The 15730-nt window shown below is 34.8% G+C and overlaps 1 protein-coding gene across 1 annotated transcript in view; it reads right to left on the bottom strand.

Annotated features, from left to right (window-relative positions):
* The window catches only part of MALRD1 (MAM and LDL receptor class A domain containing 1), a 296434-nt gene that overhangs the window by 134498 nt on the left and 146206 nt on the right, over nt 1-15730 (bottom strand). Inside the window, exons 26-27 of the mRNA XM_009330606.1 lie at nt 11220-11465; nt 8255-8412 (exon numbers count right to left, since the gene is read on the bottom strand). Coding sequence (XP_009328881.1) covers nt 8255-8412; nt 11220-11465 — 404 coding nt within the window. The remainder of the gene's footprint in view (nt 1-8254; nt 8413-11219; nt 11466-15730) is intronic.

The following is a 15730-nucleotide window of genomic DNA, read 5'->3' as shown; positions in this document are numbered from 1 at the left end:
CTGTAGACCACAGTTACATCCACATATTCCAGGTACTTAATGCAAATGGTCTTTTGAATTCCTGATTTTAGTAGTACTACAGTATCATCTCTCATTACTTCATTAATTCAAACAGAAAATCACATTAGCATGGTTTCTTCGGTCTTAAGAGTAGTACTAAAATTCCTTATATGAGCTCCTTGTTTTTTTAGTTTTGCAGATATGGCCCGGCAAAAATTGCAGGAACAAGTTACAAAAGAATGAGCCAAGGTGGGAAGTGCTGAGGGTAGCTGGACAACCTGAGATGTGTGACTGAACATAAAGGCCTGTCGAAAGAATTTGAGTCTAAAAACTTAGATAAGAAACTCCTATGAATGGACTATGGGGTTTCTACGAGCTTGCAGGCAATTAATCTCTGAGCTGCAAAGACCCTCTCATAGGCAAGCAACATGAAGTTACCACGTTATGGAAAGTTTTTTCCCCGTGGTAAGTAAGATAGTGGGAAGAAACTGAAGTCTTTCAAAGCTCCCATTACGTTGACACTGTTAGTCTCTGCTGCAAATGATAACTGCTCTCTACCACCATGTTGGATGTCAGTGCATGTAATGATAATACAATTCTACTTAAAGCAGCCTTTCATCTTTCATTTAATTCACCATTATATAGTGCAATGGGATCAACCTACAAACAAATACACATACAGATTATTACAGTCATAAATATAGGTACTAAAAAATACCTAGTCTGACTCTTGCATGAAATGAATTGGAATCAGATACTTCCATCTTTGTGAAATAAATTACAGCAAATACAGAAACACAACTGCTTTTTTTTTTTTTCTGAAGCTACTGTGGATTCAAAGCTGAAGGCCAGAAACTGAAAGAAATCTGGAAGCATAAAAATTAGACACTTCATGCTAAGAATCTTTATTGATTCATCAGAGTAATTTTAAGCACACTACAGCTTGATACTGCAAGCCTGGCAAAGATCAAAGACTACCAGAAACTAGAACATCTCCAAGACACTAAAAACGAACTGTGAATTAAAAATAAAAGTTACATTGAAGGAGGATAAAACTGGAAACAAATTAATGTTCTACAATGAGCACTAGTGTTACATCGGTGCTTGCTGAAGTTTTGCTAGTATAACATCTGTTCAGTTCAGTCTGTGTTTGACAAAAGGAAGATACTTTTCTCAGTGGAAGACCAAGGGGCCTTGGGGCATAAAAAGAGATGAGAAAGGAAAAAGGAAAAAAGAAAGATCTTCTACCTTTTCTGGGATTAAATGGAACTCCTAGAAATGTTCAGTGTGTTTTTTTCAAGTGGAGTTGTTGATTGGGAAAATTACATACTGTCTTGGGATTTCAGGTCTAATCAATGTTATATGCTTTCTAAAAGATATCAGCAGGCACCAGGTTACACATTGCATTATTTATTTTTCTTTTTTAAAAAAAGATACATTAATTGAATTTCTAAATTTACCTTTTTAGAAGAGATACAAAAAACTAATAAAAATGCTCAAAGCTCAAGGCTATGCCTCTATCATTTAGAAAAAGTCCTTTTGTATTCATAAAAATATATCTCTGTTTCACAGCTGCTATATTAAAAAGATCTGATTTTTATGTCTGTTGCTTCAGTAAAAATGATTAAACAGCAGCTCTACGATCCTTAAAAGAACTCTGCCCTGAAACACACTTAAATCACAACTTTCACTGTTGAATGTCTGCCCTGAAAAGTGTTAGAAACAAGCAAAAGTCTGACCTGCAAAGATACCAGAGATGCTTCAAAGCCTCATATGCCAAAAAGCAGCAGTGTAACCACCACCACTTTGTGAGATTATGAGCTGACAAATCAATAAAGTAAATCACTCCCAGAGATCTCTGATTTGGGGAATGAGTTCAGTGAAACACTGGAGAACTGTGCAGTGTGGAGGAGACCAAAAGTGCATTTTTCATCTATGACACATTGTGCAATATGGTGCCAGGCTGCGATAGAAAATAGGATAGCGGTATTAGCCCCGCGAGGCAGGGCTTGTGATTCCAGGTGTAGCGTTACAAGATATTGTTGTGTTGCTTCGATGATTAGGTATGCATTGTGCCGCCTAAATCTGTCAGCCTCCTCAGTTTTCTAACCAGGCACTGCCCTGCCTGACAGACATGCCCTTAGTCACACTAATCCTTTACTACTCATCGTCCTCATCTCCTAAGGGAGAAAAAGGTCAAGTTCTCAAAGAACTTAAACAGAAAAATGCTTAATAATTCACATATGAACAATTTCTCTTATATGTCTTTCTAGAAATACGAAGATTTTAAATTACAAATCCTCTGATGAACCTCTTGTCTTCACGAGTAAGATTCCAAAATACAAGGGTGATCCTTTAACTCTCCTTCAAAATATTGTTTTTCCTTCAAAGCACGTCCAAATGTATTATTCCAGCTCACCAACTCTTTGGAATGAATGCTTACATCTGGTTGCAGTTTAAGAATACAATGAATTATATGCTTCTGATAATTTCCAGTTAAGAAGACTGAAATAACTTCCTAGTGTACTCATCTGAGAAAATAAAATGCACTGAATGGTGTCTGCCCTTATCTACAGTTGTGCATATTTGTTTGTCCCTTCTATGTAAACTGTTTTTGAGAAATGATGCTTCCACTGAAAACTGACTTATTTCTATTTAATCATTGTCTCAGTCTCAATTTACTTGGAGATATGTTTATGTCATGGGGTCAAAATCAGACCTACAACAACCCTGTTTGAAACAATGCCTAAAAAGACAGAAAGTGCTGTTTCAGATTCTGCATTCAATTCAGGAAATATAAATACAAAATTATCTTGCTCTCAGAAGTAAAGCTGCCATAAAAGTTAATCTTCCTTTCTTTCTTGACAAGTAATACTGTATTTCACAGTATCCCCACTGATTTTCTTTAAAGCTCCTGGGACCAAGGTAGTACTTCCTTACTCTAACTCATTAGTCGGATGAGACACTTCATTGACTCAAATACAATTTTTAACAACAGCTCACAAGTCAACAATGGGAGTAAAGAGTTTAAAACTGTTTCCCTTTTGAGAGCTATAGATACTCATTAAATAAAGGTCATTACCCCTGTGCTGCTGTGGGACCAAATTCTCCTGAATGTGTATTTTGCTGGATTTAATAAAGGAAAACTATTTGAAATAGACAAAATACTAGGATTCAAAGGACAAAAAGATAAACGTAAGCTACTGAACATATAGCTAGATATGTTCATATATCTATTTCACCCATATACAAATACTAGAAAACTTTACACTTCTACTTTAGATTTAAAGAATTTCTCTAAAATGTTTTTTATGTCTTAAGAGGGCAAGTGAAAAATCCATGTTTTCGACATTGTTTGGAGCATGCTTTGGAGTTCAGCAGATTAAGTAAAACATTCAAGCAAATCTTTGAAAATTTAAAGTTTCTTCCTCTAGCTGCGTGGAGGTCAGATAATCTGCTTTGAGGCTACCTGAACCCAATAAAATCTATAACTTCTACATTAATGTGAGGAGTTGAATGTTTTTCATGCAGCCAGTGAGAGAATCAATGTAGAATTACACAGTCTATTTTAAGCTGTGAAGTAGAATAAGTTGTTTCCTCAGACTTTATTCTTGAGTGACTTCCCATAGAAGTAGGCTCAATTATATTGATTTGTGAAAATTTCATTTTAAACTACTCGATCCTAGAAATACAAATGTGCAGAAGATATCAGCTGGCATCTGCAGCATCTCTGTTGTAGGTTTTCCTGTCGATAGCTCGGGACAGTAGGCTGCTCCACTAAAAATAACCAGGGAATTACAACGATGACCATGAGCCATCTATACCTGAGCTGTGGCACCTGCTAAGTTATACATTTCTACAGCACTAGCCCTCTCCTCTGTCTCTACCTTAGGCTAGCTAAAAACAATAACAATATCAAGGGAACAACTGTGACGGCTTCCAGCTTTTGCTGAGAAGCCAGAGCAACCAGGTGACAGGGTTTGTGCTGCATCAGCCCTGAGCAGCTGGAGGATGCTGGCTGCTGGCTCCAGCTGCCTGTTGCCCTGGCCAGATTAGTCTGCCACTGCGGCGGTGTCAATGGGGCCCTGCTTTGCTTGCCATGAGCTGGCCAGGACTTCTTGTCCTCCTGAATATCATTATGTCTTTGCTCATTTGTAACTGGATGGAATTAATTAAACACCTGAGTAAGGTCCACTGGAACTTCCTAATGAGATCCTGTGTATATTGCCCTTGTCACAGTCAGTGGAGGTAGTTACTAATGGCAGGTTTCATCTTCCTCATACATCTGCATATTTCTTTTTAGAGGCTTGTTTCAAATCCTTGAAAGAGTCCCCCCCTCCAATCGTATTAAATCCTAAATTATATTTTTTAATGACAATGTCTATATGCAGGGCAATTAACATTGATCCCACAAAAATTATCTTCGACAAATGGTTTTATCCTTTGCTTGTTGTTCCTTTCCCATTGTGATATCTAAGACTTGCTTCTTCTTTATGACAGAAACAACATAAGCAGCAGTAGGAAACATGTTGAGATCAGCAGAACAATAAAATGTATCATTCCTTTCACCTAAGAATTCTTGCTTGCCTCTTTAGAAGCACGTTTAAAAATAACAACGTTTCTTCTGACTCGTAAAATAAACCAGTACTGAGTGCTGATGAGGAACCTCACTATCACTGCTAAAACAGGCATAGTGAATATGCTGCACTTTAGCTTCAGTATATCTCCTACAACGGATTGTATTCTCTTACAACTGCCACAGACAAGATTAGAAGTATCTCAAAATCTCACTGCAGTAGCAAAGTTTTGACTAGTTATATCCAGATCTCTTCTGGTAATATTCTGTTTGCCCAGTGAGCTTTTGCGCTGCTATTAAACACTTCATAATTTCAATTTAGACAAATGGTGAGTTGGATATTGCAGTCTCCATAAATAGCTGTAATGTCAATATCTTTCATTTGCATAAATGTTGAGGGGGGTTGATTTGAAGAATACTGTATTTTTGCATCTAATTCAACAGCCCATCATTTTGATTGGATTATCATTCCATATACAGAGAGTATACATATATACAAAGTATATATACAGTATATATACAAAGAATATGAAGTACAATTTGAGGAGAAAAAAACCAGTAACTGCAAAGAAATTCCTTCAGAAAATGAATTTGTTTTCTCTAACTGCAAACCATAACATAAAAGTTCATGCTTGGTTATAGTATCCCTTTTATGATCCTGCAGTTTTATTGATTATATCATAATCTACTATACAATATACTACTTTAGTAGTATGATAGATAATATTCTTAAGCTTCCTGAATGTGGACAAGCAAATATTAAGAGAAGACACCAATACATACCATGAACTATTGTTTAAAAAAAATGGCTTTTTACTCTTCATTACCATTTTTCTTCCACTGTGATATTCAGGAGGAGAACTGTCTTCCTCATTCTGCCTCCACACGATATTTCCTCATCATATTGTTCATTACTGTGCCATTGGTGTGTACAGTGTTCACACTCAGTTCAACTTTTAATGGACGTAATGATTTTAGCTAGAGACAGTTTGCTAAGTTGTCAAACTTGAGACGGTAAATTCCTTCCCAGGTCATCTCCTCTTCCTTGCATTTTTAACTACTCACAATCTACTGATCTGCTTTCACTGACATTCACTTAACTTTAAATCAAGAGATACTCAAACTGGATGGAAATATGTATTTGTATTGAAGTTTGAACTAGCAGGAGAAGCTTCAGTATGACTTCACATGACTATACAATGTTTAATTAGATTTTATTCATAAAGACAGTGCTAAATAGAAACTCTAATTATGATATTGACTTATGAATCCTTATAAGCAACATAACAGGTAAACTAGGCTGATCTGCAAAACAATCCCAGATACAATAATGAGAATAATATTTCCTATCTCCATGCAGAATTCTTGCCTTCATTAAAAAAAATTGAATAAGAATAATAAGTCATTACTCAAATGCCTTCTATTTACACTGCCTTTAAAAATCTCTTTAAGCTCACTGGAGACAAGGATTTAAAATAACATAAAAATAATGTCTGAAAAGTTTATTAATATAGTAAAATTAGGTGAAAATAAGAAGAGGGCAGTGTCTCACTGTAATAAGAATAAAAGAAAGAGAAAACATAAAGAATATTCCCAAAACCTAGAGAAAGGAAATATTACCGATTGTGATCTAGAAAATTCCATAGAAGTCATATATTTGAACATTATATTTCAAACAAATTTTAAAAAGTACAGTAGAAAAGAATCTTTACAGGCTCTTATCAATGGGCATAATTATCCAGTAAAACTCTGCTCAGGTCAATTTTGTAAAAAATTAAAAAAAAAATCTTTTTGTCCATCCTGAGGGTAGAAAAAATAATTAAGAATTTTAATTACTAGACTTGAATCCTCCAGAGGCAATATCACAACAAAGAATAAATGTTTCTTTTTAGCTAATTTAGGTGGTGTGGTTTGTTTGATTTTCTTTTATTTCACTTCTTTTGTCTCCTGTTTAACAGAAGTATTTCCATGTGTATTGTTAATTTCACTGCATGTAATAAAATGAGATATAATCATTTTTCTGTTTTTAAGGCAACTGTCCATGCTGCAACATACTTAATGTGATAATTACTGTACGCAATCAACAGTGATAATTTAAGTGCAAGCTACTCACACATACCTAAAGCAGCTGTTATTTATTTTCCACCAAAGTTTTCAAGTTAGTTTACAATTAAAATACACCTTTGAGTAACGTGATGAGAACATAATTTGAACTTTGAGTTAAAATAAATGTTTATTTTTGCACCTTATTCATTGTAAGTAACGGGATCTATTTTCGTTTAATTTTTGAATACATTACCAAAGAAAAGTTATTTTCAAAAAACAAATTTATTTTTTGTTAATCTACTTGCCTCCTTTATGGATTTCAGCTTTTCTAGGAAAAACAGATGTATAAATATATCTCATTAACTATACAGCTACTTGATGAGTGGCCTGTTGTTATTTGTTGGTGTTTAGACTAATCCCTGGAAAAAATCTCCTAATGGCTGCCAAAGGGCTCGTTGTTTTTATAGTTCGGACAGACTTAGCCTACGTTGTGTCTTTAGATGTTAAAGACTATTGAAATGTTTTATCTTACAGGCTTTTGAATTATTCTTATAATATCCAGAACATCTGAGAAACACTTTTTAGCAATTTATTTTCAAGGACAAAATACGATTTATCATTAAAAGTTAAGGCAGTCAACATGTGCATTGGAAATAAAACCAAAATTTTAGTGCAGTTCACCAAAATAATTTTTATCCCAAGATTTTATTAGAGATATTGAGGAAAGAGAAGTTAACAGACATGTAGCAAACAAATTGTACCACAATTTATACTTGAATAGCCAGAACTCCCTGCACAGGTACAGGTAAGTTCAAATACACAGACTCTCATTTGCAAAGGTTTTTGCTACATCTAGAAGTGGTATATTTGGTCGTGTTGGAACACCATTAAAATGCCCAATGGCATTAAAACGCATAGCATGCACAGGGAGGTGAAATATATGCTTTTGCTACATTGTTCATTAATTTCTACATTTTACTCAGAATCATATTATGGTTTAAAACCTGCTTTTACAAGCATTTAATCCTTTTTAATGAACAACAAACGGAACAGCCAATTTTCAAAGAATATGTCAGTTTTCACTTGCAACTGAATAACTAGTTTTTTCTTTTTTTTATAGTTTTTTGGTGATCCCACATTTAGTGAAGAAAATGCCATTTCTAAAGAAAATGGTTTATATATTCTGTACCAGTCTACATAAAAAGATAAATAATTTAATACAGTCATATTTTTGCATTTTATTCTCACTTTGTGCAGATTGCTAATTCATTTTTTTAGTGGATGTCATCCCATCAGAATCATAAGGTTGTATATTGATAGCTACCAATAGGGATGGCAGCAAAATATTAAAATTGCTCTCGTAGAGAATATCAAAGAGAAAGGTACTGTATGTGAAGAGGGAAAATGGAAAGAAGTTTTAAAAATATTTTCTTTGGCTTTTCAGAGAAACTTCTTTGTGAAGAGAAATGGTAAAAGGTTTTAAAGAGACTAGAATAATAAAAACCAGCGCTGAACTAGGAGGCGCGTGGGAGCTCTTCCAGTCTACAAGCCGAACAACAGAACGTCGGAGTGCCAAAGCACATACACCCTTACAGATATCAGATATTCAAAAGAAAAAGGTTTTTTTATTACCTTAATCAGAACCTGAATATGTCCCATGGCTTTTGATGACTTGAAGTACCAGAAGCTCATCACACAAGTCCCACTTGATTCTTTCCATCTGGAACTCTTCACATGGGCTTTTTCATTCTTTAGGCCGATTGCAGTGGCTTCAAGATACAGGAATTGTCCTGAAATTAAATGATGTATTACTGAAAAATTATTCTGGACTTTCAAATTAGATTCCAAAACTCAGCAAAGTAAATGCAGAGACATATGAAGTATACTAGTGAACCTCAGCTTAGAGTAAAAAATGACCAGATCACATTCCTTGTGTACTTGTTATATCAGGAATAAACTGGGAGCAGCTTAAGATTTGGATTGGCCTGTGTAGAAGAGTGAGAATACTTCCATATTTCCCAGCTACTCTGATTACATGTCCTTGCCCAACAGCATTAGTTGCTATTTTGACATACAATAGCCACACTGTGATAAATTTCAGGATGCAGTTTTCTGAAAGATAACCTTCAAAATAACAAGTCATACTATACAAAAACTTGTGAAACAGGCAAAAAAGCTTCATACATTTATAAATCATTAGGTATCCCCAGTGATTCATATTTCCTTTGGCCATCTGTAATCTTTAATGTAAGAATATTAACTCACATTTCAATTATTTAGTGAGAGGAAATTGCAAAAATAGATGCCTACAGTTAATATTTTCCAACACTGATATGGTCCTTGAGTTATCCATTTTTATTTTTAATCAGAAGTATAATAAATTCTGCAAGTTTTCAAATTCATTTTTTTCCTTTGTACAAAAACCAAATGTGTAGTTCACATAAATATAAATGTAGTATAAATAACACGCTGTTAAATTATAATTGCACACCTACTAAAGTTTGTATATGAATTAAAGAAAAAAAAAAATTACTTCATTAGAGATGGAGTAAAATGGGTTCATTCTAATTTTGACATTTCTCTGGCTAATTTACAACCATAGATGTTTGCCATAATATTATGGGATAAGAAATTTGCTTTTTCCCTGAGGTCAAGCATATATTTAACAAGTGTAGTGACATATTCATGATAATATTAAAAAAAAAAAAAAAGAGAAAATTCAAATGAACTTATTTTTTCTACATCTGTTATTTTGTGTGTTAAAAAAGCCATGTACATAAACACTATGAGATATCAAAAGCATGCCATATCATGGCATCAATGTCTGCTAGGAAGACGTGGCTAGACTGAGTTGAGCGCTGGGCATGCCGATGTTTGTTAACACCTGTTTAATATTAGGCAAATGACTTCTGGCTGAAGGAAACCAAACCAAACCAAGGCAACCCAACCCAAAAAACTTTCACAGTCTTCTTTAGAAGGAAACTTGACTGACTGAGTTGGCAGACAAGGGACACTCTGAAAGGCTCCTTGATCTGAATGACTGGGACCACCACTGTGGGACAGTGGACTGATCACAGCTTGTCAAGCTTGGCTAGGAGATAATAGGACAGATCACCTAATTCCAACAAAAATGATGTAATTCTAGTCATAAGCAAATTTTCAACTTTTTAATGTTGAAAATGGAGGTGTTAATAGGGGAGTTAGTATTAAACAATTGCTAGATGTAAGCTCAAGAGCTGTGGTTTTGGAAGTAAGTGCTGAAATTCATCTTTGTACAAGGACTGATCACTGAATACTGCAGTATTCTCTACCATATATGACAAAATTTTAACAGCTGAGCTGAATTTTGTTTTGGTTCTCATGATGAACACAATTATTAAGTGCTATCAGTTCTAACTATATGGCCAGATACCACCTTCACCTTTAAAAATTTGACCATATTAAAATTGTGTAAAGTTAAATTAATTCTAAATATATTTATTTGAGAACACAAATTCAAGACTATAGAGCAGCTCTTGAGTAAGAAATGGAGAATTTGACCTGTTTGATCACTCACTACAACAAAAACACTTAACTTTCAGATTTTAGGGTAAATTTCCAGGCTTGAGAATCAGATCAGGAGTAGTTTTATTCATATGTGGAGCGGATTCAATATATGTACCATGGAGATACATAAATCTGTGTTCTAACAGAACTGGCCATTTTAAAAGCCAAATGAAAGACAGGGACACATTGGAGGGCAGTTCTCTTGTACTGCATCTTACTTTGAGATCAGTGAAATGCAGCCAGGCTGTACTGTCTCAAAATTTAAAAACATATGAACACATAATCTTTGTGATTATTTGTGCCTGTTTCACCCTCAGTCACCTTGGCAAGCTTTCACTAGTCCCTGAGTTTCTACATATCTTCAAGTAAACTTTGGGTTTATTGGGTTTTGCCTTTCAGCAGTTCATGTAAACATTCAGCAACTACTAAATAAAAGTCCCACTTTTTTGTGCAACTCTGCTGCGGAATATTTCAATTTAAGATCAGTTCTGAGCTCAGCTTTGGCAACATCTTTGCCTGAGCTATGAGACCTTCAAAGGCAGAGGATGAAGGCGCGGAACTTGTAGCAAGAACAGGAACAGATAACTGGGTGCTTTGGCCAAAACAAACCAGGAGCTGCACTGCCACTAACAAAGGAGGTTTATTTATTTAAATTTATTTATTTAAAATTACCTAAAATTAAACTATAAATAGTCACTATGGGTAACTTTAAGCTTCCTTGAAATGAGCTCAAGCTCTGGAGGAGTGGGACCCAGTGGATCTCAGAGCTGAGCTAACTTACCCTTGCAAGCTGCAACCAGACCAAATGCCCCCTCCTGACAAGCAGCAAATTATCTTGCTTGACTCATACAGCAATATTTAAAGGAAAAACAACCGAGAATCAATTTTTCCTAACTTAAAGTCATTTTACAACAGTAATTATTATTTTGATATTGTTACACATTTAACTCATTAAAAATGACACCCTGATTAGACTCACTGCTGCCTGTGAAGGGAGGTATGAGAAGTTCCATGAAGACAATTACATCTCGTTTGTGAACTGACAACATACCAGTTCTATTTCCAAGAGTGTGGTCCCCGGGAGGTCTAAGACTTTGAGGCAAGCTGACCCCTAGCACCCAGTTAAAATTGTCTGCCAGAGAATTTTGCCAGCCACATCTGCCATTCTCAAAGGTGCAGGAAGTCCCACATTCACTCTCGTCTGTATTATCCCCGCAGTTGTCTTCAAAATCACAGCTTTGTTCTGGTCTGTAACACTTGCCGTTCTGACATTGCCAATAGCCATGCGAGCAGGAGCCTGAAAAGAGAAGAATGGGGGTGTCCTGGTGAATCGCACTGCCATGCATCCCAGCAAGGTTACTGGAAGGTTACATCTCAGAGAGTTTGATATTTAGGAGGAGGAGGGTGGTCCAGAGCAGTTTTATTAAAAGCCTTTGGTTCCTCTGAAGTGCCAATCCATTATCAGTTTATTTCTTTTGTATTTTGTCAAGAGATTGCCTAAATAAATGTTTCCCTTGTAAAGCCTTTGAGGACAAGTTCCAGCCAGGCATTCCTTCACTAACAAATCTTTCTAGTCTGACTTAATTGCTGACATTCTCCTTTCATGTGGTGTAGGATTTAACCGTTTCATTTTAGCTGCAAAGTTGAGCTTAGTTTAGCAGCCCCAATTTGGAAGAAAAAGCTTTTCTATTTTAACTACAGACGTTTGCCTTTTAATGGATTCCTTTTTTTTTTTTTTCAGACAAGTTCAGTGGGGTGATGCTGTCCTTTTTGTGCAGTATTCCTGGCATTATTGAGGGATAATTCTGCTATTGTGCAGCCTAAAAACTGTAGGACTCATTTCACAGGATCCATTTCCAAGCTTCATGTTTTCATTTTAGATCAGTTTCTGCAAGGCTCTGGATAAAAAGCAGCCCCTTCTGTACATTCTCTAATCAAGAAGGGAGACACAAAATTCTGAAATGGGCTCTCCCTAGTTCCTTCTTCCATTCCACTCTGCCAGAAATAAATCCAGAAGCATAATTTTATTTAAAAATAGGAGTATCACTATATTAGCTCATCAGACATAAAATTAAAATATGCACATGTATGAAAGTTGTACAAGTATGGGAGGAATTTGAGTTAATTGATACTGAAGATCATATGGTGCTAAAAAAATTTTTCCATTACCACTACTTTAATTTAAAGGAGGACCTGATGGAGCTAAATGAAATTCACATAAGGATGGATTTTATTAAGAGCTCAGAATAACAGATTTATCAACAAAAAGAAAATAAGAGGTGGGGTATTCAGCTGGTGTGCTGACAACCTTCATCCCTAGGACTTTCTTTAGGCCAGACTCTAAATTACAAATGCCCCAAACTAAGTGAAAAAGCATTGCCACACCCATTTGCTGTAAGCTTTGGGTAAAGTGAAAACAAGCCTTGAATCACTAGATGTTAGCTAAAGAAAACAAGCATTAACCCCTCTTTTTTAAGTGAAAAGTCCTCCTAACACATACTTAGTAAAAATAAACAAATAAACTTAAATAAATATTGGAATACCATAGAAATATCCAGCAAGTTTTCCAGGGAAATTATTCATTTCTAATTCCTGATTTCTTAGTAACCTAAAAGTATGTATCATGCTTGCTTTAGAAGACTGTGTATGATTCAGCTTTTAACAGTTGCTCAGAGAAAGGAAGAAAAAGTCCTGAACAGAAAGAAGCAAGCCAGAATAAAAGTCTGATAATGACTTAGAACATCAAGAACATCAAACAAATGTCTCCAGAGCTGGAGACAAGGAAAATGTGTAGGCTCTGACTAGAGGAAAAAGACTTGTCTGAAGTTCACAGTTACAAGTTTATGAAAGCATCAGTGTAATTTTTATTATTACACAATCTCTGAAAATGGTCCTGGCCAAAAGAACGGAATAATTGTATCGATGTATCAGTCAGTGTCTAATTATTGCAACCTGCAAGACAGTTGGAGTCTCAGAAACTTCTGTCTATCAATCTGCTTCAGAATTTCAATCATCTGTGTTGTTTCCCAAAGGACGACAGAGAGTTGCTATAAAATTGCTGCCTAATTTAAATGGCGTCTATTTGTAGGAGCTAGTTGTTATAAACCTACATTTCTTTTATGATTGTACTAAGAATTTAAGCAAAAAAAATATTTTGTCAGCAAACTAAGAATTTAAATTTCAAGATACAGTCCATGCTTGGAAAAACTTTTCCTTGCTGTTCATCATGATCAATAATTGCAATAACTATTGCATTTTGAGGTCCCATTGTAGCATTGCTTCCAATTTCACGTCAAAAAAAAGTGGAGTTGAAAAGTGGAAGTCTTTGTTTTCTGCGGAAAAACAAAAAAATCCATCTTGAATCCTGGCATGAATGAATCTTTTCAAGCATGTGTAATGAGTGACATTACAGTGTCTAACTGAATCTGTAACATGGCTTGTTTCTGGATGTACTTCCATAGTATGTTTTCTCTTTAAATGACATATTTCTAAGGCTTTATAACTGTAAAATGTAACAAACCAAAACAAAAACAAAAACAAAACAAACCAACAAACAAGCAAACAAAAACCCCCAAACTATAAGAAAAGGGTTTTTTTGAGCTGTCTTTCTTTCCTCCCTACTTCTCAATCCTAACAATCCAAACACTCTGTTATATAGATGCTTGTGGGTATAATAGGGATATTTAATTGAGAGGAACTTCTCCTTAGCAAGGTTCAGTAACTTCTTCCTCCAAGCAGTGTTTCTTAAAGATTATTAGCAGGTAGACTTTTTGCCCTACGTGGTAACTGCATCAACACACCAGGCTGCAGTGGACCCAAAGGACCTGTTAGTGTCTTTCAGATCAATAATCTCTGAATTGAGGAGGATTTATACAACAGAGGAAAACAGCTGCACCAGTCAATAATCCCCTTGTTTTATATACCCTGAGCAAAATCAACAGATGGAACATTTATATTTAAAAATATGTAATTAGGACAAGGATTAATTGCCTTTATTTTATAAAAGTATTTCTCTTAAATGCATTTGGAAAAAAAAACACTCCTGCAAACATCAAGAGAAAAAATAATCTTATTAGCAGAACTGAAATATGATTTATCTTCTACATCAATGAACTTTGAATAGTAATAAAGATTACACGGTATATAGGTTGCAGCATTGAGGCAGAACAGTAATAAATTACAGAAAAGACATTAATATTAAGAAACATCACCTACATGTGTTATTCATGTAAACTTCAAACTCTGTCAAGAATGGTTGTGTTCTCAAAGAAGTAATTCCAGAGGGGAAAAAAATATTCTTTAATCTTTGAAACCATAGCCTGTGTCACAACAGGACTTTTCTATGAGGTAGCTAATTTTTACATCATAGTAATAACTTTATTGCTTGTTTAGCTCCTCTCTGAAAATAAATTAAAATAAAATTTTAAATCCTCTAAAATAAACTCCATTAATGTATGATAAGCTGATGCACAAGTACCCTTTTATTTATTCTTTTCTTTTACTTTAGCAGATGCAGATATTTGAGAAGGACTTGTTTTTTTTCACTATCACTTAAAAGGTCTTAATACGTTCAGATGATCACCCTATATCTCCGTTCAGAAACACCTTATACTTAAAGCTGATTTTTTTATCACCAAAATTCTTTATCAGTTTTTTGTTTCCTCCACAACATTTAGGTTGCCTTTTATCAAAGTTTTTATCCCTCATCCTTCCCTTTATGCAGGTAATAGCTATTCTTTTTTTTTTTTTAATACCACTCATTACCATTAAAATCCATTACAAGTTCTCACAAGGTGTTTGCACTCATATCTGAGTATGCAATCATTTCACTTTCACTCAATATTGATGAAAACAAATTGTGTCATATTTGCTTGGAATGGCTGTGAAAGATTCTTAAAGGAATTATCTGATTACACACTTACACTGAGTGACCAAATGGAGCTCAATTAATGTAATTTACCAGAGACAAGCTTAAGAAATATCTTGATCATGTTCTGTAATTACCTGTAAGAAGACAAACACTGATGGCAGAAAGCTCTAATCTAGTAGACAAAACCCCAACATTGCAAGATCCAGTGCTGGAAAATTGAAGTTAGTGAAGTTCAGATTAAAATAAAATGATTGAGTAATTAAGCATTGAACAGATAACCAAGGACTGTGATATATTCTCCATCAGCTAAGAGCTTTAAATAAAGACTGAATTTTTTCCCAAGAGATATGCTTTAGTTTAACTAAAAGTTATTTGATAAATCAAGGTAAACTCTAGATGAAAACCCGGGTAGTATTATATAGGAGGTTAAATTACATGTTAATAGTAGTGCCTTTTGGTTTTAAAAATCAAAGTGCAGTTGGGGACCTTAATTTTCTTATATAATCATGAGAATTTATAACAGATAAACTAAATGTTTATCTGTGCCTATAGTAGCTACAAAATAAAGATGAAAATCCTCAGATTTCTCCATGAGATTCCAATCTTCTTGAAGATGGTCCTTTAAATATCTTTGCTTGTTGGAAATAAATTAAGTCTGATAATAAAAAAGATCAGAACTCCTAGAAAATTGC

The sequence above is a fragment of the Pygoscelis adeliae genome, unplaced genomic scaffold, assembly GCF_000699105.1.
Source record: "Pygoscelis adeliae isolate BGI_AS28 unplaced genomic scaffold, ASM69910v1 Scaffold27, whole genome shotgun sequence".
NCBI lineage: Eukaryota > Metazoa > Chordata > Aves > Sphenisciformes > Spheniscidae > Pygoscelis > Pygoscelis adeliae.
Note: the sequence above shows the minus strand (reverse complement) of the source record. Positions and strands in the feature narration are given on the sequence as shown.